The sequence below is a fragment of the Hydra vulgaris genome, chromosome 01 (genome assembly GCF_038396675.1).
Source record: "Hydra vulgaris chromosome 01, alternate assembly HydraT2T_AEP".
Classification (NCBI taxonomy): Eukaryota; Metazoa; Cnidaria; class Hydrozoa; order Anthoathecata; family Hydridae; genus Hydra; species Hydra vulgaris.
This window is the reverse complement of record NC_088920.1, coordinates 31573326-31600633: the sequence shown is the minus strand read 5'-3', so window position 1 is coordinate 31600633 and position 27308 is coordinate 31573326. Positions and strand designations below refer to the sequence as shown.

Genomic DNA, 27308 nt, shown 5'->3' with positions numbered 1-27308 from the left:
GTACTACCCCAGGCAATACTGCGATTTTACTAACTTAGGTTGATTCTTAACAGTGAATATTTATATTTTAAAAATAATAATTTAATTTACATATACATAAATTTAATATTTATTTAATTTATTTAGTCATTTATTTATTTATTATTGCTTTAATTACTACGAGTTGAGCACTCACTGACACGCACCAACAGACACACACACATATACATATATATGTATTTATTCTATTCTTTTAGTAATACACAGTATATAGATAACAGTTTTCTTTTAAAACAGTTGCATTTTTTTCATGAATCAATTGTTAAATGAACAAATTACCAAGTCGGCTAGTCGAATTATTTTACTTCAGTAAATTTAATCATTTTTTGGTCGGTATAAAAATCTTTTCGGTCGGTAATAAAATGTTGTTAGCTAAAATAAGTAATTTCGAAAGCCACGATTCATAGCATAGTAATGTTCAATTTCTTCTAAAGTAAGGTTTTTCGTTTCTGGTAAGTAATAGTAAACAAAAAATATACTTAGAAAAAATACAATAGCTGGAATGCAAAGAAAATTTACATAACTATCAAAATCAGCCAGAGTAAACATCGTTTCCAGGGAAAAGGGAAAAATTAGCAACCAAATTAACGATCTAAGAATACCGCTAAGCAGACCACGAGCACGAGGTGGAAAAATCTCCGAAACTATAATCCATGGCAATGGGCCCCATGTAAAAGTAAATACTATATCATATATAAAGAAGTAGGCTACCCGTGCTCTTACGTCATCTTTACGCTGGGACAAATAATAAATGCAAAAACAAATGTTCCATATAAACAAAATTGTACTTCCAAAGAGAAGTAAACGTCTGCGTGAGATCTTGTGAACTATATAGCATCCCAATAATGAAAATAGCAAATGCAAAACAATGTAAGCTTTAATATCGTTTCTGTTTTTGAAATTTCGATAAGACAACAAAAAAATAAATTTATTAATAGTTAAATGATTAATGAATAACAATGTACTTCCTATTAAAAGCTGTCGAAACAATCCAGGTGAACGAAAATCGTTAATTGATGCTGTATGCTGGTGAGCTAAAATAAACAAACTAAGGTACTATTAGATATTATTAAAGGTATTATTTTATATATAGAAAACAAAAGGTATTATTATATATATAAAATACTATATAAAGGTATTATTAGATGTAAGCATCCGTATATATGCATGTTTATATATATATATATATATATATATATATATATATATATATATATATATATATATATATATATATATATATATATATATATTATTATTATTATTATTATTATTATTATTCTTATTGTTATTATTGTTATTATTATTATTATTATTATTATTATTATTATTATTATTATTATTATCATTATTATTCATGAATAAGAAAATCCATTAAACGAATTAATAACACATTAATTTTTATTTTGGCCAGCACTTAAATTGCAAAATAACTCTAGAGATCAAATGTCTTTGTCTAAATGTTTCATAAAACATCATATAAATTTGAAGTTACATCATCAGCTCTTTTTTTAGTAATAGTTTATTCATAACAATAAAATAAACAATAATTTTTTAGGACCGGCATTTATTTTTTATTCATAACAATAAATAAAAAGTAAGTGTCAGTGCTAGAAAATCCAAAAGAATTGATAAAATTAGTGTTAAATTCATTTTGCTAACATTCATGCAACAATTCATCAATTCCGTTCAAAGTTTTAAACAGGTCAAACGTCTTAGTAATATTTAACTCTTCATGAAAATAGAGTTGCCTAGTTTTTTTTGGAAAAATAGTGGGGCTTTCGACCTTTGAAGGTGACCTATGAAGAATCGTGATCACATATTTTCATTTAGAGTTCGAAAGCATCAAGAGAACAGTTATAAAACATTTCAACCTGTTACAGTTACATTCAAGCCCTGTTTTATGTGATGCTAATCTATGTTTTTTTTATACTATAGCGCAGTCATTCTTTGCTTTTTCTTTTTTTGGATTTCTTTTTCATATGCTGTAATGGTTCCAATGCTGCATTTTTAGTAATAAATTTACATTAACTGAATCATCTGCGAGTATCGTGAAAAACAAGGACCTTAAGTATTCAATGTAAGTCTTGATAATACAGAGTAACTTTGGCTTACGTTTATTAGTAAGTGCCAAATGTTATTTACATTTTTCAAAACTTACTTTAGCATATTGAAAAAGAGAGACCTAATTCCATTAAACTTTAAATATGCATAAAATCAATTATTTAATTTATTTTCGAATACAATATGGTTATATATATTTATATATATATATATATATCTATGTATATATATTTATATATATATATATATATATATATATATATATATATATATATATATATATATATATATATATACAACGTAATTTGATTAACCAAAACGTGTTGTAATGATGAAAATGGATGTACTAATTTTTATTTGCAAGGTTTTAATTTGATACAAATAGAGCAGAAATTTAAAAATCGCAGAAATGTATTCCCAATTGATGTAAAAGAAAATTTGCAATTTTTTTATAAGGACTTAAGTACTTCTGACAATAATATAGAGGTTTCAACTATTAAAATCATAACCAAAAGTCACCATAAACATTTTATTTACCAGTTGCTATCAGACACCTTAGGTGTAATTGAAAATTCAGGTACATTTTTATTTTACGGTACAATAAAAAAATGCAATCAAGAAAAAAAAGCTACATATAAGGAGACATAAATCTCGATTGTTTTGATTAAGTCAATAATAAAATGAAAATGTTTTATAATGCATTTTTTGAATTCAGCTCTATTCTAAAGCGACAACTCTTATAAATAATATAATAACCAATGATTTAGTTGATGAAACTGTTAATACTAATACTAATTAATACTATAATAAATACTAGTAACAAAATATTGCTACAAACAAACCAATTTTACGTTAAACTCATTTTTAAGAAGCAGTTTTAACATCGTTTTAGAAACAATTACCTCTATTAAACTGGGAATGTTTAAACCATCTAAATGACATTAATTTAGTCTACAACACTTTTTTTTAAAATATTCTGTGAATTACATGAATCAAATTTGCCAAAAATTAAAATTCAACCTAAACCAAAAAACAACAAATTGCCATGAATTACCAAGGAACTACAAAATTTGTCAAAAATTAAACAAAAACTATATATTAATATATAAAATCAAAATCGATGGAAAGTAAAACTATATATAAAAATTACGCTAAAACCATTGAGCAAGAAAAGTATATATCGTTTATATAAATGCTATAATAATGTACTAGAAATACAGACTAAATTCAAAAGGCACTCAGGAAATCTTTCGAGATATTACAGGCAGTAAAAAAACAAAAATGTCATCCAATCAAATTACCCAAAATTAAATTAAACAAAGAGTAAACAAAATTAAACAAAGAGTACTTGTTTAATCAAGAAAAGCTAGCTGCTGAGCTAAATAAATATTTATCTCTGTTGGGCAAAAGCTAACCAAAATTATTTATCCAACTAATAATTTTAGAAAAAATTTTCTTTTCCCCTAACATCGCATCTTAACTTTGATGAATTTGAATGTAATTTTAAAACGCTCAAACCTAACAAAGTCGTTGGCCCGAATGATACCAAAGTAAACATAGTTATTAATTCATATGGTGTCTGAAAAAAAAAATTTTTTAGAATATTTTTTATGTTCCATAAGACTAGAACTTTTTCCTAATCAGCTAAAAAAAAAAGGTTATACCAACTTTAAAGGAGGATATTTACAAATGTAAGCAGTTACCGTCCTAAATCTATTTATTACGGTTTTTCGAAATATTATTAAAGAGTTTTTTATAGTAGAACTTACAATCACTTAGCAAATAATATTCTCATATATAACAATCAATATGGTTTCAAAAAAAATAGTTTGAGGGTACATGCAGTTATCCAGTTTTCAAGAAGTATAACTAAATTGTTTGAAAATTCTCAATATACTTTAAGAGTTTTCATAGATTAAGCAAAAGAGTTTGATACCATAGAACATGAAATTCTGATAAACAAGTTTAAATTTTTTGGATTAACTGGTGGTGTTTGAAACTGATTACAAATTATTAAAATAATCCCATGCAACTTGTCTACCTTGATTTAAGTTGGCAAAAATTTGCTTGATATAACATGTGGAGTACCCGAGGGATTGATATTGAGATCCTTTACTATTTGTTATTTAAATCAATGATTTTTAAAGAGCCATAAGTTTAATAATTATTATCTTTGCAGATGAAACTCTTCAGTTTTTATTTCTCAATAAGATAAATTTTCTTTTTGAAAACACGAAAAATGAACTAATTAAAATCTCTGATTCTAGACAAATAAACTCAAAACAAATAAATCTCTAAATATTGATAAAATGAAATGTGTTCTTTTCCACCTTTATTTTAATAAGCATTTACTGCTAAATGACATGCCTTCTATTTTTATTACTGATATTTTAACGAAAAAGTAAACCAAATTTTAGGCGTCTAAGGTGTGTAAGTGACAAGTATTGTTTTTTAAAATAACCTTTTTACCCAAAACAAAGGCTAAAATTGATAAAAGCTGCATTATGAGAGTCAAAGAAGAACTTTTACAAAATGCCAAACGGGAGGTATTTATCATATGACGATAAAAATAATTCAAAAAAAAAAAAAAATGATAGACTAGATCTAGTCAATAGTGCATTTTTTAAAGTGTTTTGCAATGGTTATAGAATCACTGAAAAAAATATAAGTTTTCAGAAAAATTTCAAAAGACATTCGTAACATACTGAAAAGAAGATAAAAATATCCAAAGAAAAATGGTACTAGTGTGAAGCTTACCATTTTTCACCTTAGTTTAATGAAAACTTTAAATACTATTTTTATTAACAAGAAACTGTTTTGACGCTTCTAACATAAGTGATTGTCATAACAAGACCTCAAAGTATTCTTTATGTATCCGCATTCTTTTTTTGTACTTAATTTATATATTTCTTATTATTTCGTTAACATATTCTTTAAATGTACACTTTTATTATTTTTCTTTTTATTATATAGTATATATTATAGTATAAAAGTTGTAATGTAATAACAAACAGAAAAAAAATACAAAAAAAAAAAAGAAACTTGAATCCAGAAACAATATTATAATAAAAAAAAATACTTAAATCCATAAATCCATTCCAGTTTTTCTTATAATATCTCAATGCAACAAAAAGCATATTGGTGAAAAAAAATGCAGATCAAAACATAAACACAATAACAAAAACACTGTGTAAAAAAAACAACAAAACATTCTGCATTAGCCACACAAAAAAAACATTGCGAGTTACAAGTTGACTGGTATATTTGCAAAAACTCTAAATTCTTACTAGTTTGAATTCTAAAAATTGATACTTATTTCCAGTATTTAATTCTAAAGCTCTAAATATTGTGACTAGCTGAAAACTGATGGTTCTAAACAAGAGACAATGTGGCTCAATAAAATTTTTGAAACGAATTTTTGCGCCAGTCAAGTCAGAGAAAGATGAAACCATCTTTTTGAGGTTAAATAGAAACTTTACTGTTTAAAAATAAGTAACAAAAACAAAGAACTTTTAAGCTGAAAATGTGTTCCTTCAACAGTAATGATGACAAGCGCCTTTTTATTGTTGCATGAATCAGTGAAAATATGCGATGTCTGAACTTCAACATTCTCAATTTATTTAACCTCGTAGTTCATCTCAAAAGTTCTCAATTAAACTTTTCTATTTTTATGGTCCATATAATATTCCAGATAAAAAGTCTTACGTAATCTTCAGTTCTTTCTAAATTGTTTTATTAGTGCTTGATTGAATCTTGTTCTTGTGTCGGCTGCAATATTGCATCTGTGGTTTCAATTTTTGAAAATTCTGGAGAACATTTTGATACCGCAAAATCTCGTCCGATCAGTATTTGCTCTAATATTACCATAATATTTGAGCCTTTAATCAACAAATTTTTAACATGCCGTTATGAGTTAATTAACGAAAGATTTTATTGTGCATTAGATGGAAGCGCTAAGCCATGAGCTAATTCTCTTGAAATAGCTAAAGCTTCCGAAATTATTCGGCATGTTATTGTCTCAATTATCTTGCTTTTTATAATATACCTAGAAAAATAACTTAGATTAATAAACTATACTTTCTACCGCTTTAATAAAGTAATTCTCAAAAACCTAAACTCTTCTTTATTACCAGTAACTGGATTTCTTAAGATTCTATTATTGGTTCTATTTTGTTTCTAATCCACATTGATAATCTTCCTACGAACCTTACATCTAAAGTGGTTCTATTAGTTTGCAACTCAATTTCAAATTTTTTCAATATTTCTAAACTTGAATATGATCTCATTTCTGTAACAATTTGGGTCTAGCGGTGACTTGTATATTTTAACTCCAATAAAACTCAGTTGTTCACTTATATTATTTACAATCAAAAATCAATCCCAAAAATTTTAGATAACAAGTTAAAAAATGGACCCACATATTTAAGATTGTTTTTTTATTTTTGAAAATATTATTTTAATAATAAAACTTAAACCTAAAAATACTTCTACGTTTTTATGGTTTCAATTCCTTTAAATGACTTTATGTTACATTGAGTTATTTAAAAGAATACTTTTAAACTTTACACTTTACAAAACGTTTTATTTCAGATATCAAGCAAACACACCTCAAACAGCTAGTTAAAACGTCTGAAAAACGTTATAAAGACGTAATCATATTTAGTGTAGAAGACGTCTTTTCTAAGCATTTAAAACCTCTTTTTAAAACATAATTTCAGAGTTTCGTTTAGCTCTATATAAAGATATCTTGATAGGAGTTAATTATACGTCTAAAAAAACGTTTAAAAAACATAGTTTTATCTGATGGGAAGAAAATTTTTAAATTATTTATGCAATTTAAATCAATTTATAACCTAAATTTATTTCGATTTGATTGCATTCATCTTCAGCATGAGATTCGATACCAAGTAACCAAAACAGACTTTTAAATGCTTTTTCTCGTTGATTATTGGCCAATAGCCATCTCGGCGATTCTGGCATGAAAACTATTAAAAAGCTGAACAGAATCAGAGCTAATCCAATTAAAGCAGAAAAGCAAATATTTATGTTCCCGTTATATGCATCTGCAGTCAAGTAAGACACAAATATTCCTAGAACAATTGCATAATGAGTTATAGCACCCATTGTCCCGCGTAAACGTGGTGATGAAACTTCAGCAATATAAACCTAAAATATATAGAACGATAATATATATATATATATATATATATATATATATATATATATATATATATATATATATATATATATATATATATATATATTTATATATATATATAAATATATATATATATATAAATATATATATATATATATATATATATATATATATATATATATGTATATATATATATATATATATATATATATATATATATATATATATATGTATATATATATATATATACATATATGCATATAATCAAACGTTTCTAGAGATAATAGTTTTCTGTTTCTAGAAATAAAAGCTTACAGGACAAAACAAAGCGTGTAAAGTTAGATTGTATTATCTGAAAGATCATTAACAGGACTTAAATGTCTGAGGCAAAATAATAAATCCGAAATTATTTTCCAAAATGCTTAGTTCTTGAACTTTTATTATTTCTGATTTCTATTAGAAACTTTCTTATAGTAGTCTCCACTAGATTATTGGTATTTGGCAACATTATAAAGTTGTTTAAACCTGTGTCTGAAAACTTATTTTGTCAAAGTTTTCAGTATGACATTTATGAAAAACAATAGTTTGAAGCTCTACATTTAGTTGTAAAAAAAGATTTTAAAAAAGCTACGGATATATTTTGAACTTAAATTTCATTCGAAATTGCGATAATAAAGTTAATGAAGCAAATATATTTCTTGAATTGTTTATAATATAACAATTCAAGATATATATATTTAATGTTTTAATGTTTTATTATAACATTTATTTTAACTTCTATTATAACTTTTTATAACGTTATTGTAAAGTTATTACGTTTATAATTATTATAACGTTCTCAATGTTTAAATCTTCTAAATATTAACAATATTTCTTATTTGTAATCATCTAGAATATGATATAATCCTTATCATTTATATTAGGAAAAAACAATTATTAAGAGTTATTATAAACGCAAAAAAACAAATTATTGAAAATTATAGCAAAGGCAGTTGTATCCAAAGTGTATACCAGAGTCCGTGTTTATGCATTTAGAGTTTAATAGTATCTAAAGAAGAAGAAGTAAAATCTTTTAACAAAATTTAAAAAGAAGTAAATATGACTTTTAATTATTTTTGGTTTTAACGACTAATATATGCAAAGTATAAAACTTACAGGTACTGCAAGAGAAGTCATGCCAAATCCAATACCACAAGAGACACAACCAAAGTTAGTAAACAAATTTGCAAAGTTTGCCGAGTTCTGTATTTTTAAACTACCAAAAATTAGCTCAGCATATCCAAAAAGGTAGATGGTTGAGATCATAAGTATAGTTGATTTTCTTCCGATCTTATCAATACAAATCCCTGAAAATAAACTTCCAATCGATGCAGCAATCCCAAATAAAATCTAAATTATGAAGTAAAACATTTGAAAATTATCAAAACACAAAAAAAAAGGATTAACATTAATTTTCAAATAATCTTAAAGATAAATTTTAAAAAACCCTCAACTTGTTTTTTAAGTTTTATACATAAAAAAACATGAGTAATGCATTTTCGTTGTAAAACCAGTATATAAAAGCTTCTTTATATATTATGTAAGGTAATAAAAGTTTTAATTTTTAAATGAGTTTATATATATATATATATATATATATATATATTATATATATATATATATGCATATATATATATATATATATATATATATCTATATATATTTATATATTGTTTCACCTACCTATTTATTTATATATATACATATATATATATATATATATATATATATATATATATATATATATATATATATATATATATATATATATATATATATATATATATATATATATATATATATACAGTTGTGGCCAAAAGTCTGTTGTACTTGTGTTTTTTCCTCAAATTCAAAGTTTAAATGGACACAGTGTCTCTAACACATCTCACAGTTAATCAAAACATTGTTTAAAACTATACAACAGTAATATAGTTCAGTTTTACATATCACTAATATCTGCTACACTGTCTTTTTTTCTTAATTACTTCAGCAATTCATGCAGGCATAGAATTTACGAGATTTTTACAAATATCAATGGTTATGTCTGTGCACCACACACGTGTAATAATGGCACGAAGATCATTTAAATTTGATGGTTTTTCTTCGTCAATTTTTATTTTTATTATATGCCACAAGTTTTCGATGGGGTTAAGGTCTGGGCTCTGCCCCGGCCAGGGACCTAGTACCTTAACCCCATGATCCCGAAGCCAGTTTTTCACTAAAGCTACTTGATGACAGGGAGCACCGTCTTGCATAAAGAGTTTGCAATTGTGAGTCTGCATAAATGTCAAAAGCTTTTCATCCAGTATTGTAATATATTTCTTTGCATTCATAGTGATATTTTGAGGAAGAAAGTAAAGGGAGCCTCGGCCGGACGCTGAGAAGCTGCCCCATACCACCAAGTATGCTGAATGTTTAACAATTCGTATGCAAAACCTTGAATCAAATCTTTTATTGGCAGGACGGCGAACATATCTTGGTGCTGCAGAAAACAATTTTATGTTACTTTCATTTCTAAACATTATTTCATTCCAAATTTCACTAGTGTAATGTTTGAATTTCCTGCAAAAAAGTAATCTATTATGAACGTTCTTCTTCGATAAAAGCGATTTTCGTTCAGGTCGGTATGCTTTTAGATTAAAATTATCGCTTAAACGTCGTCAAATGGTTCTTGCACTAACTCTGTGTGGCAGTTGACGTTCTGCGCCAGAGGATGATTTGATTTCACATCACCTGTCTCTCGCCAACATTTCATTGTCAATGAAATAGCTTGCTGGGAAACAATAAAATGCTGTGCCACAGCTGCTTGTGTTTAACCCGAGTCAATTAATGCCACAATCTGATCACGTTTTTTAGTTGAAAGTTCCTTTTTTGGTATAAAACTATTGATGTAAAGTAAACAAAGAACACAACATAAACAAAGAAGAAATGAAATTATTTCATTTTTTAAAATAAGAGATTATCTCAGTTAGTTCAATCAATAAAATCAACAGCTTTTTGGTTCGATTCTAGGCTTTCAACAAACTTAAAACAGCAAAATGACTCAAAATGCAATTATATTTAAGCATACAACAGACTTTTGGCCACAACTCTATATATATATATATATATATATATATATATATATATATATATATATATATATATATATATATATATATATATATATATATATATATATGTACATATATATATATATATGTACATATGTATATATCGTTGGTATACAGGAGAAATCAACTATTCAGTATGGTTTTTGGCAGTATGGAGTTAATCAAACCACTATTTAGTATTTTAATTTCTTCATTGTTTGATATACTAAACAAATTTAATAAATCAATTATTCATGAGTTTTTAAGATTTTTTGTTTCAGCTATTACACAAAAATTTATTATTTTAACTATTAGGCAATAACTTATTTGTTTATTGTATTAGAATGATGTTTTTGGACTTTTGGAGTTGGTTTGCCTTGTATACCAACAATATTGTTAATGTTTGATTTAGTTTTAAAAACACTAAACTCTTGATCGTAGCAGAGTGCTCAATATTTAGGAAATGTACATTTTCAAAAACCAAGCGCCTTAAATTTAAATTTTAGAAAGAAAAAACTTTTATGGAGCTTAAAGTTTCATATTGGCTATCATCAGCCATGAAGTACAAAATCAAAACTTAAAAAAACCGATTCATAAAGTCTAACTAACTAAAAATCCAACATTTTTTATGTATTATAATTTTATGTATTATATAATTTGCTTTTCTGATTAAGCAATACATATAGCTTGCATATTTATTGTCATACATTATTGACTTGACGAAAAAATTTCTGCTTAGATTTAGGTTTTCCATGGCATGTTTAAGAGCTGACAATATTTATTCTTCACTCTGCAAACGCAAAAATAACAATTTAAAACACAAACCATAATACTTTTTTTAAATTTTTTAAGTTGCCTGAAGATTTCTCTATGGTCTTATTACAGAGCACCTCATTTCTAACCGATCTCAAGAGATCGGTTCAAATGATAATGCATACGGCATCAGGGTCCAAAGCATCATAAGAATAATCGAGTTATTTGATTTTAAAAAAATGGCTTTACTTTATTCACTGTTTAATTAATGGTGTATTACGCAATCTAAATTAATCTAAATGTTATTAAATTTATAAACATTTTTTTGATTTGATTTCTTTAAGAAACCATGTCATTATTTTCACTCAAAAAAAAGATTGACTTAACCTTGAGCCATCATATCTTTATATTATTACAATGCAAAAAAAAAATATGCTCACCAGGTAAACTATTACCTGGTGAACACTTTTACCTAAACCTAGTAAAATTGGGAATATATAGACACATTTGATGCCCAATAATAAAATATGTTTTGTAAATTTAAAAAAAATTACGAAATTACTCCTGTAAAAGAAAACAACAGTCAAAACCAAAAATATATTCTAGCAATGCTAGACTAACATCAAGTAAAAAGCTACAAGGTGTAAGTGAAACACTTGGTTGCATTGAGTCAACGACAGTTTTAATATATTGGTAAGCTACTATTGGAATTAAACTTCTATTCCAGATTTTAATTAGTTTTGAAACAACACAAGTGCTTTTATAAAAAAACGTATACTGCAGCAATTAAATGCTTTAGAAATCATTTATGGTTTCTTACAGAAAAAAAAGTTGTACTTGCTATATGCGATGAAACGCTTGACAAGAGAAAAGACAAACACAAAAGAAAAAATAGCCAAAAAACTATTTTTATACCCTAAACCTTCAAGATTATTTATGTCATTGGGAAAGCCACTTTTTCCAAACACCAACATAAAGAAAATTCAAAGGTTATGGTAATTGGCTGGACCTCAAAGTTGGATTCTTATTCAACAGTTAAAACTATCTGCAATAAAAACAGAATGGATGCAAGTTAGCTCAAGGTAAATATTTCTTTTGAATGATTTAATTTATTACATTTTTTTAACATTTAAAATATTTATTGGAATAATTTTTCAGAATATCGAGTCCTAAAAAAATTCATAGGAAAGTTAACTTGTCTGAGTAACTAAGTAAAGCTTATCCAAGACTTTACGCACATGTTCCAAGATGAGGAATTAAATCAACGTTTGATGCTTTCAATTTTTAAAATATTCAGTCAATACTAAAGACATGTTGTCAAAAACTCATTGAAATGTGTTATGTAATTATTGCATTCTTTATGTGGTTGTTGAATTGAAAAAAGATATCTAATTTCATAAATTTATGTTTAGTTAATTGATAAAAAATTTTATTTTTAAAACATGATTTAAAAATATAAATTAAAGAAGTAGTAATTTTTTTATAAATGTAGAAAAAAAAGCTTCTTAAATCCACATATGTTCATACCTACGCAAAACATAATAGGAAAAGTATTCCTAATTAAATATTTTTTTTGCTGCCGATAGCTAACTATTAAGTCTAATGTTACGTGAAAACCAGGTTTTTTGAGAAACCAAATCAATATTTAACTTCTTTTTACTTTTCTTATACTATTTTTATCATAAGGATAACTATTTTTTAATTTTCATTACATATTTAACGCATAAAATTTTTACAAAACAACACCAAAAGCTGTCATAACAGTCTCTAATTTGTTGAATTATTGTTTTAATTGATAACACAGATGTCTCTATTCGTTTAAACAAAAACCAGAACAAAAATTATTTAAAGGCGTTTAACTTGTCATAATAAAACTTTTTGGGGCAAAAATTTAATTTTTGAGCCGTTGAACGTGGTCTAAAACTTGAGCAAGTAAGTTAAATTTTGTTTTTTACTGATCACAGAATACGCCCAAAGCACATGGAAAACATTGCCTTTTAATCTTCAAAAATAAGGAGCATTTATTCCAATAACATATATATATATATATATATATATATATATATATATATATATATATATATATATATATATATATATATATATATATATATATATATATATCTATATATATATATATATGTATATATATATATATATATATATATATATATATATATATATATATATATATATATATATATATATATATATATATATATATATATATATATATATATATATACTCTTAGTCGGCGTTTACGGGGACATTTTTTATTTATTTTTGTTATGTACTTCTTTTCACTTTTCCTACACTATTTTTATCATAAATATAACTATTTTTTAATTTTCATTATATTTTTATTTCTATTTATACAAATTTGAATTTTACTTTTTTAATACAAAAATATGTTTTCTATGTTTATTTTTGTTACTTTTATTTGCTTCTATTTACAAAAACAATTATTATATTAATATAACCATATTTAAACCTTTCTGTAACCCCAAGCTTTAAAACGTCCCCGATAATGCTAATGTCCCCGTAAGTGTTCGTTTTTTTGTAAAATCTGTCCCCGTAAGTGATACTATAAGTGTATATTTATATATGCATACATATGTATATATACATACATACATATATATATATATATATATATATATATATATATATAAATATATATATATATGTATGTATGTATGTATATATATATACACCTATAGTATGACTAACGGGGACAGATTTTACAGAAAAACGAATACTTACGGAGACATTAGCATTATCGGGGACATTTTAGTGTACCCGTTATAATTTTGTTGCTGTAAGAATCGTTTTTTTGTAAACAAAATGTCACCGTAAGCAACTTTTATAGAGAACAAAAAGTACATACATTGACTATCAAATAGCCTGACTAGCAAGAGAGAGCTGTTTCATCAACTGGGGGATTGGTTTGGGTTAGCATCAAGTTTAGGCTTAGGGTTAGAGTTACGACAAGGTTTAAATATTGTTATAATACTGTAATTAATCGTCTTTGTAAATAGATTAAAACTAAAATGAAATATAATATATAATAAACAAATAAAGACAATAAATATCACTATAAAAATTTTATTTTTATAATAAAATAATAAATTTAAATATGTATAAAAAAAAATAGAAATAAAATAAAAATTAAAAATATTGTAATAATATAATAAAAATAGTACAAAAAAGGTAAAAAATAAGCTACAAAACGGAAACAAAAAAATTATGTCCCCGTAAGCGTCGACTAGGAGTAAATAAGTAAATATATAAATATATATTAATCTATAAATATATATATTATCTATAAATATATATATATTGTATATATATAATATATATAAATATATATTTATATATATATATATATATATATATATATATATATATATATATATATATATATATATATATATATATATATATATATATATATATATATATATATACACAGATGCATTTCTGAGAAAGATACAAATACAAATGCATATCCAAATTCCTATAGAAAAATGCAAATACAGATGCATATCTGAGGAAAGTTTCTTTCAAATCAATTTGGGCCGATCATTTGTCTGTAGATGGCGTCAAACAGACGAAAGGTGGTGGAAGTCATTAATAAACTGGACTTCACTAAGATCATTTGGGTATCGAGAAACAAGATATATAACTTGAGATATTTGACAGTTTTTTATGTCCGAATTGATGTCAGGCGTTGACCAGATGAAGAAAATTAATCTGCTTTGCTGTTTTTATTATTTTGCAATAAGAGAAGTTAATATTGTCCGCGCATCAACATACATCATCGAATAATATTGGAGATATCCACAAAATGCAAGTATTTATAACAAAAATATGTTTTTTACTAATATGACCAATGAATTAAAAAAAGTTTCTGTTTGGTTTAAGCATAATATATTGTCACTAAATATAGAAAAAACTAAATGGTCACTTTTTTATCCACCTTCAAATATGCAGGAACTGTCTCATATCATGTCAGACCTTTTAGTTGATAATATAATAATAAAAAGAGAAAAAGTTACTTAGATTCTCGGAGTATATATTGATGAAAATCTATCTTAGAGAAGTCATATTGATAATACCTCCAGTAAAGTTGCTAAATGCATTGAAATTCTCTATAAAGCAAGAAATGCATTGGGTAAGCACCAGTTAACACAATTATATTATTCATTTATACATTGTCATACAAACTACGCGAACGTTACATGAGGAAACACTCATAGAGCAAAAGCTAAAACCTCTTTACCTTCATCAGAAACATGTAGCTCGCGCAATAAGTTTTAAAAATCGGTTTTTTCAAACTAAACAACTTTATGAAGAAATAAATATTTCAAATGTATCGCAACTAAATGTAAGTAATATATTATGCCTTGTGTATTAACGTAGAGAAAATTTGTTGCCAAATGTATAACGAATTCTTAATTGTATGAATCCTAAAAACAAATATAATCTTTGAATTAAGAACAGTTTTATTGCCCCTTTTTTGTCGTAAAGCAAAGACCAGTTTTTTATTTCTCATCGAGGTCAATATCTCTGGAACAAAATAGTCTCACTAAATTCTGATTTTTCTACTGAAGTGACTTTTGCTTCAGTAAACAAAAACTTAAAATAATTATGTTTTTATTTAAAAACACCTTGATTTATTTTTAATTGTTATTTTTTTGTTTATTTTTTTGTTGTTGTTCGATTTTGTATATTTTTTGGTTTAACATATTATCTTGCCTTTTTAACATTTTATCTTGGTTTTTAAATGTTTTTGCATAAAGGTGTACTTTTATTTCACTACAGAAATTTTATTTTTATTTGAAATTAACCATATTTATAGAGGGCTTCATGACAAGATCCTCATGATCTTCTAGAAGTCCTGTTGTTATTAAGGTAAAAATTGTAAAATAAATTTAGTTATTGTAAAATTTTTAAACGGTAAAATACTAAAATTTATAAAAAATAAAAATAAAAAAACACTAAAAAGTGAAAAATATCTCAACAAAAAATAATAGCAACAATTATCAAAAGTGTCAATAAACTACAAATGTTTTATTAAATTTTATGCAGCACAATGGCAGCAAACAATATTTTGATGTTATAATGGCATCTTTATAATTAAAAAATAAATTTTTCAGAACCTTAACTCTGAAAACAATAGCTTCACAATCAATGAAAAGTAATTTAGCATTTTATATGAAACACTTTATTAGAAACATAAGGAAGTCGTTATAAAAACTATGAAATGTAAGTTTTGTCAATTTACTCAACTAAGATTATTTTAACAACGCATTAAAAAGTTACCTTAAAAAACCAGTTTACTAAAAAGACTTTTTTATAATATGTTTCACTAAGGCCAAACGGTAATAAGTATATCTTATAAAATAAAAAAAAGCTTACATTACTTGGATATAGAAAAAATAAGTAAAAGCCAAAAGAGACGGATAATAATGATGCAATGGAAACAGTTAACAATGTTGGCGCTGTTCTTTCTTTCTCATGAGATAGGAGACTGTCACTTTCCAGCTGTTCAGCCATATTCAAGTATTGATTACAATTTGCTATATAAGATTTCATAAAAAAATAAATTCGTGATGAAGCTACATGTAATATAAAAGAAATTATTTTTAATTTGTTCAAGATTGATAGTTTTAACAAACTTATTACCAGCTTTTATTTCTTAAAAGCTTTTTCTTTTGTTTTGCTCTCGGTTAGAGTTTCCTATTTTTTAACATAACTTATATAGAAATAATATATTTATAGATATAAAAAATACCAGAAAAAAAACTTTGTTTGTAGCATTTAAAGTATTTTTTAAATTTCTTTTTTTGAAATAGTTTAAAATTGTTTACGTACAAACATTTTTAAATCAGTTCAACGAACAGCCTAAATTTTTGTCTAAATGTTAAAATTTAAACTTAAAGTAAATAATAAACACCAATAAATCTATTTTTATGTCTTGTTTTTGGTTATTTCAGGAGTATTCGATCCTTTTAGGTTTTAGATTATTTATAATATACCTTTTATTCAATAAAAGTTTTATATATACTTAAGTAAAAAATAAAGTCATGTGTTTATTATAAATAGTCTTATGAAAATGATGATTGCTTACTTAAATTACGTGGCCTCTGATTTGTTGCCATTTCCCTAAAAAATAAGGGGGCCAGATTTTTTACGGCTCATGTATAAAATCTTGATTTCTTGTTATGATTAAAAGTCCTGTTTGCACTATTATTGTTTTATTTGTATTATTTGAGTTTCTATAAATTTTGAATTTTATGGTTTATAGAAATTCTATTGAATTTTTATAAAATGTCTATTAGTTTTTATAGAAACTTTTTTTACATGAAAAAGAGTAAAAAAAAAAATTTTAATAGGAATTTTAAAACATAGATTCTATAGAAATTTGAAGGAGTTCTATGAAATTTCTATAGGCCATATGTTTCATAAGTTTATAGAAATTTTATAAAACTTTTTTTCTGGGTCAGTTTAAGGTTGATAACTTGTTTTTTGTTTAAGGTTAAAAACTTGTTTATTACTTCCAAGACTGGTATTCTGGTTTCCAAGTGACTAATCAACTTCTTCTCTTGATTTTTCTAGTTCCTGTTAAGTAATTATTTTTTTAGTACACTTTAATAAATACATTCTCTGCAATGTAATCAGCAGTAACTTATTCTCTGATGCAAAAAGAGTAAGAGCTACATTTTCTTGCATCCAACAATTTGTTTCGTAGATTTTTTATAAAACAGAGTATATCAAATTATAAGTATGATTTAAATAATAGTTTTGCAAATTCCATGATAAACAAATAGCTTTCCATCTCCAGTATATGCTTTATCAAATTCTGAAAATGCACTAACATTAAAAGAATGGTTATTGGTAACAACTGCTCCTAATAAAAAATTCACATTTGTGCATTAATGATACGCTAGTTGTAATACACTCATCGATTTCTTTTTTCAAACATCAAACTTTTATGCAAACGTTAGATGAGTATTTCAAAACATAAGAATTAATTTCTGAAGCCCTAAAATCATAAAAACAAAAATAACTTCTTTATAAAAGATTACTTTCTCAGTCTTTGCAAAATTATTTACCATTTTGATATTACGTTGTTTTTTGCAAAAACCCAAAAAACCAGGCAAATATCAAAATCCCCAAAATCGCAGACAGTCACTCAATACAAATATTTTTTGCGATAATTTTTCTAACATACTGCAATTTGTTAATTTATAATTTTCACCTATGCAAAACCATTTAGATAAAAAAATAAATTTTCATTGTCTTAGCCTTTATAAGCCAATGAAAAATTAAGAATTTTATTAACAGCTATTGGCTTAAAAACAGTTGGTGTGCAACAGTTAGTATGCATGGTGTTTCTTGGCCTACTCTAATTAATTTGCTGCATTTTATTTGCAGCATGGTTGAAACATATGGCCTGATAAACTATTTACATTCCAAAACATAGTCGTGCAGTGTAAATATTTCTAAGAAAAATTTACACTTTTTTCCTTATAACTGCAGTTATAATAACTTTAAAATTACAAACCTTTAAAACTATTTCCAATGGACAGTTTTTGGTAGTTTTAGCAACATCTAAGGTTATTTTTAGCAGCATGTTTTTATACGCTAATATAGCTATCTAAAAGCCTATTTCAGTTTTCTGTGTTACAATAAACTAAAGCGGGCAATCAGTAAGCAAAAAATCCAGGAAAACATAAAGTAACTACTTAAAGAAAAGCTAACTAATATTTAACCGTTTTGATAAAATAAGAGTGAAACATATATAGAGCAAACACCATTCTTAACCATAACAAGTACTCAAGGTTTTATACAAAAGCAGTAAAAAAACTGGCCTCTTAATTTTTAAGGAAAAACGCAACAAATCAGGCTGTTTAGTTTATGTAGACCACGAAATGATAAATCAAGATGAGATATGATTTTAAGAGTTTGTAATAATAAATTGTGATACCATGAAATTATTAGAGAATAAAATCACATTCGGAATTCAAGATGAAATCAGTTTTGATATTATAAGTTGTTTATGTTATGATAGTAAAATTCAACTCAACTTTAAATATTTATGTAATTTTATTTTGATATTATACTGATCAAAAACGTATTATGATATTACAGGTAACGTAATTTAAGATCAATATTATTGATATAAATATATTGTTAACTGCGGACTGAGTTGTTATTATTATTGGCTTAAAATAAAACAGTTACTTCAAAAATGACTTTTTTCATGTATTGAACGACTTGAAATAACTACGAAACCTTATAACTTAAACTATAAAAACCTGAATTTATATTTATAAATAATAAAAAAGAAGAACAGATAGGAAAGTTCTTAATATTGCAGTGTTTATTTATGCGAACTTGAACTATATATCCAACATAGTTAATCATTTGCCAACATATTTATGTGTACCCAAGTAAAATGTTTATTATAGGTATTTTTTATTTTTTATTTTTCTTGAACTCTTAATTTTTATGCTATCAAAGCTGACATTAAACTAAGAATAATAAAAAGATTATAAATATGAATTTATTGATAGTATAAAAAAGTTTACAAAATATTTGTAACAATGTAGAGCGATTTCTTGCCTTGCAGAAGACCATTGGTTTTCTGTAACTGTTTTATTATTGGCTCAAGATAAAAAAATCTTAACCCTCTTCATTTCTCTCTAATCTTATTTAACTAGTCTAATAACTGTTTAAATTATTTGCATATATAAAGTTAATTTTTATGCAAAAGTTTTATACGTTACTTTTATATACAATTTTTTTTTCTTCAGTTAGGAAAACCCGTATAGCATGCCTTTTCTTCTTCCCCGACTTGACACAGTCGTTCCGGCCCTGCACTCAGCCGTCTAAGTTATCACCCAACTACTTAAAATTTAACACTTTGAGTATCTCAATTACTCAACAAAGTTAGCAGAAGTAAATGTAAAATGCAGAGCATTTAAAACAAAATGAAAGTATTATTTATTATTACTAATACTACATATAATACAAAGAGAAGAAGCAAAAAATTGAAGTCATCAAGAAAAGTGCTTACCTATTTTATGTTAAAGAAATACTGGTCTTTAGAATTGTAAGTTTAAATTTTATCGAAGTTTAAAATGCGCAATTGTTAAAGGTATACTTTTAATTATCAACTGAAAAAGTTTTTGCGTGCCTAAGCCGCATCATGGAAATTCTGAGATACGGCTCATTAAAGTGATATGAAATATATAACTCCAGCAATATTTACATCAGAGGAGAGTAAAATTCGTACTTTAGATTCTTTTTTTAGTTAAAAAATTCTTTTGTCTGAGTAAAATTCGTACTTTAAACTCTTTTTTTTTAAAAAAGAATATAAGACTAATAACAAAACGGAATGAATTTAAACTTAAGCAATAAAATCTGGAGTTCTTTTACAATCAAAACTTGACCTTTAAATTTTATTGTTTTTTGTCAATCATTTGTGTGAACCTTCAAGATATGTAGAACTTTATTAATGATTTGTATGGAGCTTCAAGATGTGTAAATTGATCAATGATTTGGGTGAAGCTTCAAGATGTGTAGAACTTTACAAATGATTTGTGTGGCAGGCTTCAAGATGAATAGAATTCAATACAATGGTTGCTCCTAGCAAAGTCTGAAGAATTTGATAAACATATACTTAACGAGGAAATAATTATATACAAAGTATTAATAAAATAATAGCAATAATAGCAACAATAATGATAGAAAAAATTGCCGAGAAATTTTTTTTTTCAACTTTTTGACTAATCCTATTACTAATCAAAATTAAATATAAAGGATTTATAGGAAAGAGAAAACAAATATGAATAAACAAGTATATCTTGTGTAAATGACTTTAACCATTGATAGGAACTTACCGGTTCTTTGTTTTAATTAACCTTTGTTGAAAGAAGTTGATTTTGTATTTCTTTTAAAATATAAAAAGTTTGGTATCAATTTTATTGCTTTTAATCTGTTTATTTTTACAATTATATTTAAATATTTTACACCGTTTTTAAAATAAATTATATATATATATATATATATATATATATATATATATATATATATATATATATATATATATATATATATATATATATATATATATATATATATATATATATATATATATATATATATATATATATATATATATATATATATATATATATATATATATATATATATACATATAAATCAAATCTTTTCCGTTTGTCACAAGGCGTGCAACAAGGATCAATTTTATCACCACATTTATAAATATATACACTCAATGTATACTAAATGAAATTGTTTCAGATTGCAAAGTTGGAACAACAGTAACTGGTGTATAAACTGGACTATCGCTTATGTAAAGACAACATAATCCTGGCAAGTCCTACTCCCGAGGTAGCACGCAAATGTTGGTTAACGTCGGAAGCGTTGGACAATTTTTTAACTATGCTCTAGCGTCGAACCAACGTCGGGCCAACGTCGTAATACAACTGATTTTAGAATGCGTATAGTGTGTTAGAGGTTTTAAAGTTGAAATAGTTTTTGGCCTTTTTTAAATGCTGTTTTATTTTATTTTAGCGCAATTTTTTTAAAAGAGAATTTGTTGCTATGAATTTATAATCAAATTAAAATTGGTATAACTATATTCTTTGATAAATGTATATTTATGTACATTTTAATCAACTTAGTTTGAGCAGCGGCAGTGCAAATTAATAATTGTCTAGGAGAAATGTTGCAATTATTGAAGATATTAAAAAATAATGGTTAAAATATGAAGGGAATCATCATGCCGGAGAAAAAAATGATAACGAGAAAGATGATAATGATAACGACAGCTGATGTATTTTAAATGAAACTTTTATAAATTATATGTCATATATTACTAAGCAAACAAACATATTATGTTTGTTCAGTTTATGTTAATACTTTTTGTGTAATCTTTTTGTACACTTTTATATATTTGTATGAAATCATTTTTATATGTTTATATTTAATTATATATATATATATATATATATATATATATATATATATATATATATATATATATATATATATATATATATATATATATATATATATATATATATATATATATATATATATATATATATATATATATATATATAGATATAGATATAGAATGAATATTTTAAAATAATTTTATGATTAATACAAGAATTTTTATTTATTTGCAGTTCAAATTATATCAGCTTTTTTGGATGCTTTAATTTTTATTAAATTATATATAATATATATATTATGATAAAAATTAAAATTAGTGCACAAATATATGTATTGTATATATAAATATATATATATTTATATATATATATATATATATATATATATATATATATATATATATATATATATATATATATATATATATATATATATATATATATATATATATATATATGTATATATATATATATGTATATATATGTATATATATATATATATATATATATATATATATATATATATATATATATATATATATATATATATATATATATATATGTATATTGGATCTAACTATAAATCAAAAATCAGAATGATCCAATCGCAATAAGAAGTGGCAATAAAGGAATCAAAAAAGTTTGAATCAAGAGACGCACTGTGGGCCAGTAGGTGGACAAAATTGGAAAAATTTTAGTTGTCTAATTTTAAAAACTTATTTAATTTTAGTATCTATATATATATTAGGAAAAGTTTATTGATAATTTATTTATATTAAATCCCTTAGTTACCAGGACTCTAAGCATTAAGTATTGAAATTGACAAAAAAAAAATTATAAGTAAAAAAACGGTGGCATTAAAGTTTTTTTATATTTCAATTACATCTACCTTTTTGAAACGAAAAATTAAGACATGATTTTAAAGTATTTAGAGATAAGAAAAACCAATGTGTGAAATAAATTTGTCATAGCATGTTATCTCAGTTATACTTTGAAAATCACAGATTAAAAACAAAAATTCCTAAGAAATTATTTTTTGCTGCACTATAACTAATAATTACCAAAATTTACTTTGAGCTGTCTTATATTTATTTGAGCTATATGATGCTTTAATCGAGTTTAACTGATTGCTTGTCCCCTCAATTCCCGTTCAGATTTTATATGTCTATACTTGGTTGCTATGGTACCAAACTTTGCATAGCAACAACTTATTTTTACATTAACGTTGTTTTTACAGTATTCTGTTTGTGATAAGTACACAATATTGGGAATATGTATGATATTCACAATTCTTGAAATGAGATTCACAATTCTTATGAGGTTAATTTTATTTGGTTGCTATGGATACCATACTTTGCATAGTTTAGCAACAACATATTTTTGGTAGTTGTTAGTAATTTAATTACTAACACTATAGCAATTTAATTACTTTTAATTTTAATCACTAACACTTGTAGTAACTTAATTACTAACAAGAAATAGTATTCCACGCGGCATATATATTGTAACAGTAAACTTTTAAATACAAAAAACTTTTTACAATAATTATTTAGATATGTTTTTATTAAACTTAAACATTTATAATTTTCTCCAAAAAAACTTAGTATTTCAAAACAAAATATTACTGAAGATATATTGAAATTTATTCAGCCAAAACTTGATGACTTTAAAGACATTAATTTTAGACTTACTGTTCAACGATTTGTTTAGTGGAATTAAAAAAAGTGGAAATCTGCAAACTATACTGTCAAAAACTTTGAAAAGAAGTTTGTGAACTGGCTTAATGAATATTTAATTGTCAGAAAAAAAAACAATGAACCAACTGCAAGTCAACGTGGTCAAAAACCAGTTGCATTTGATTATAGTTCTAATAAAACTAAAAAACGGCGTGCATCTTGTTTAATTGAATTTCATTCATCCAATGAATCATTTTATGCAGCTAATTAAAAATTTAGAGATGAATGTATTGTTATTGCTGCCAAGAACGTTTTAAATATTTCAAATACAGATAAAGCAACTAAATATTCAGCAGACGAAGCACTGGCTTTTTTATTTATTAATTGATGCAAGTCTGATAAAAGCTTTCTATCAATGGAATAGAAGCGGAGAATTTTAATTCAAATTTTAACAGTCACAAAGTTCTTACATAAAATGGAACCCTAATTAAAATAATTTTTTATGTTCAAAATAAAACAAAAATGTATACTTTGATGTCCACTAGTTTTGCTTAACAGTTATTTAGTGGACCATTACATTGCATTAACATTAAAATTTTTTTGTTATTTCTTATAAATGAAGATTATATTAAAGTCCCCCAAAAGACTTTAACTGATTTTTGTACTATTTTAACTTCTACTTATATATATATATATATATATATATATATATATATATATATATATATATATATATATATATATATATATATATATATATATATATATATATATATATATATATATTTATATATATATAAATTTTACCAGTAGTTATGACATTGTATTAAAACCTCATCAAATGAAACATGTTTGTTTTGCTTCATTGTAGCTTAGCAGGTCACACGTCAAAGCTTAGCTCACGCAAATTAAAGACTCAAGATTTGTATGATTTTCTATGCAGTCCAAAACAACATTATTTTTTAATATGTGTAAAATTTGTGCGAGTATTTTAACGTTATTATAACGATTGTTTGAACAAATTTGGTTTTCTGTGTTATTATGAAATTCAAGATGCTTCATTTATCAGCATCAAAATCAATTTTTGTTTATCACAAAAAAAATTATTTAAACTTATTTGGAGAAAAAAAAATCAACGTATTAGTTCTAATGAACATTACATAAGAAATAGTAAGCACATGCTTATCATATAAATCAAAATTGTAAAGACTCTTATTTATAATAGTATTACGTTGGACCAACGTTAGAATGCGACGCTCGCCTAACGTTGGATTTCGACGTTGGGCCAACGGTTAGCTGCGACATTGCGCCGACTTCCAAACCCACCTTGTGGCGACGTCAGTTGCCGACCATCAACCAACGAACTTTTCGACGTTGATCCGACGTTTGGCCAACATTATTGTGTTCTCTGGGTCTTTCTGGGTTACAAGAATTGGTTAATAAAGTTCAGTTACAATGCCATAACAAACTAAACACAGTAAAAACTGAGTTTATTATATCCGGTAAGAGTTCAATCACAGAAAATATAATTCAAATAAACGGCTTTTCTCTACACCTCGATAATAAACTGAAACACCTCGGTTTTGGAGTCAGAAACTATACACAAAATGTAGCTACATATGAAACAGCAAATGTAAACAAACATATTATTCAGTTTCAATCAATCTCCAGAGCTCTTATATTCTGGTATCTCTAACATTCTTTTATATACCTTTAATTATAGTACATTTGTTTAAATCTCTTGCTTTACCGAACCTATCATACGGCTTAGAAACTTGTTGTTACAATAATTCCCTTAATTCCTTAAACTAGACGCTGTTGGAAAGTCAGCATTAAAATTTCTCTTTAATATATCAAAGTACTGCAAAAATTACCTGTATCCTTTCTTTAAAATTGATGACATATCTACCATCCACATTCGAAACAAATTAAACCTATTTATCAGGCAACTGAACAATCCGACTTGTTTTTCCAAGATTTTGACTCAGATATGCAATCTTACTAAAAATAACCTAATTATCAACAAAGTAATAAAAATTTGCAATCAACTTGAGCTAAACTTCGTCCAGTTTTTGATATAGGGAAAAAAACAACGATTATGCGTCACCACGATGACGTAAAAGAAAATATAGCGGCAACTCTGAACCATTCCTAATAGTAATAAAAACTTACAATCAAATTGAGCTAAACTTTGTCTAGTGTTTGGTAGACGGAAAAAAATTAGGATTTAGCGTCACTACGATGACGTAGGACACATTATAGCAGCAATTTTGGAACCATTCCTTGGAATTCCTGAATATCACATAACAAAGACTAATCTATACAAATTTGATGGAAGAATATATTTCAAGAAGAATTTAAGTTAGACTTTAGACTGAAAGTATAAATTATTAGTTTTATACGCTTTCTTTGTTTTACCTGTAATTGGGGTGATAAAAAGAATAAATAAGTAAGAAATAAGTAAGTCATTCATAACTAAATAATTGAGTTAAATATGTATCATTTTAACAACTACAAATTTTATCAATCATATTTTTTACTACAAAGATGTATTATATACAAAATAAAAAAATTTAGCAACAAATAGAGATATTCGCTTTTTATAAGTAAAGGTTCTTTATTATTTATAACATTATTTTACTTTAAAATTTCTATTTTTACCATACATGTATAATGTTTGTAATAATATAGGTGTATAATCTTTGTAAGAAATAACAAAATTTAGTTTTTAAATTAAAAAAAAAGATAACAAGGGGAATAAATTACTTAATACTTCATAGTTGCCACAAAATAGTTTATTCTTAAAGTTAAACTGTTATTAAGTTAAAAAACTTTAAAAACTTAATTGCTGTAGTCAAAAATTAAATTATTTATTAACTTACCAGAAATAGCAGATAAAAAATAAATAAAAATTAAAGTTTACTCGTTGTTAAAATAAAAGTTAAAATTGCTTTATATTGCTTGTTTTGAATAATAAACAAAAATATTAAAATGCTTTAAGAAATTCTGAAACTTTATTTAAACAGTTAAAACACTTTGAACGCTTATTTATCAGATAAAAACTCTTGAATTCAATTAAATAAATAAAAAAAACTATAATTCAATTGGTTGTTTAATAATAACTTAACTTAGAATAAGGATTTCCGTTCAAGCTGAAAACAATGCATAATATATACCATACATTAAAATATGCATAAAGTAGTATGTTGCATATAATCTGTACCGTAAGGATCTAAAGAAAAAAAAAATAAATAAATAAAGACGACACATGTTTGTTTATTTACATCATTGTACTCAGTATAACTATAAAGTATATTCATTATAAATAATTATTAAAATCACATTCACAGAAATGAATATTCAGTAAAAATAAGATTAATTTATTATTAGTAAAAACATCAATAATGATATTTTATTTTTTAAATATACTTTATCAACTAAATATTTTTATTATTTTAAATAAAAAATCTCATCGCAAAACCAAAAATAATA

At 24.9% G+C, this 27308-nt stretch overlaps 1 protein-coding gene across 1 annotated transcript; it reads right to left on the bottom strand.

Annotated features, from left to right (window-relative positions):
- Window positions 1–411: 411 nt before the first annotated feature.
- LOC136074332 (glucose transporter GlcP-like) lies at window positions 412–26819 on the bottom strand. The gene is made up of 6 exons (XM_065786638.1): window positions 26699–26819; window positions 16568–16728; window positions 8417–8650; window positions 6957–7269; window positions 642–1073; window positions 412–488 (listed from the first exon to the last, which is right to left on the bottom strand). The coding sequence occupies exons 2-6, from the start codon at window positions 16703–16705 to the stop codon at window positions 412–414; spliced, it is 1194 nt and encodes a 397-aa protein (XP_065642710.1). The 5' UTR covers window positions 16706–16728; window positions 26699–26819.
- Between the last annotated feature and the right edge of the window lie 489 nt (window positions 26820–27308).

Excerpts from the sequence above, each read along its gene's own strand:
- LOC136074332 (XM_065786638.1), bottom strand. The coding sequence starts at position 16,705 with ATGGCTGAACAGCTGGAAAGTGACAGTCTCCTATCTCATGAGAAAGAA. Across the intron at positions 7,270-8,416 it reads TGACTTCTCTTGCAGTACCT|GTTTATATTGCTGAAGTTTC; the intron begins GTAAGTTTTATA and ends TATATATTTTAG. Across the intron at positions 1,074-6,956 it reads TCAAATCGAAATAAATTTAG|CTCACCAGCATACAGCATCA; the intron begins GTTATAAATTGA and ends TGTTTATTTTAG.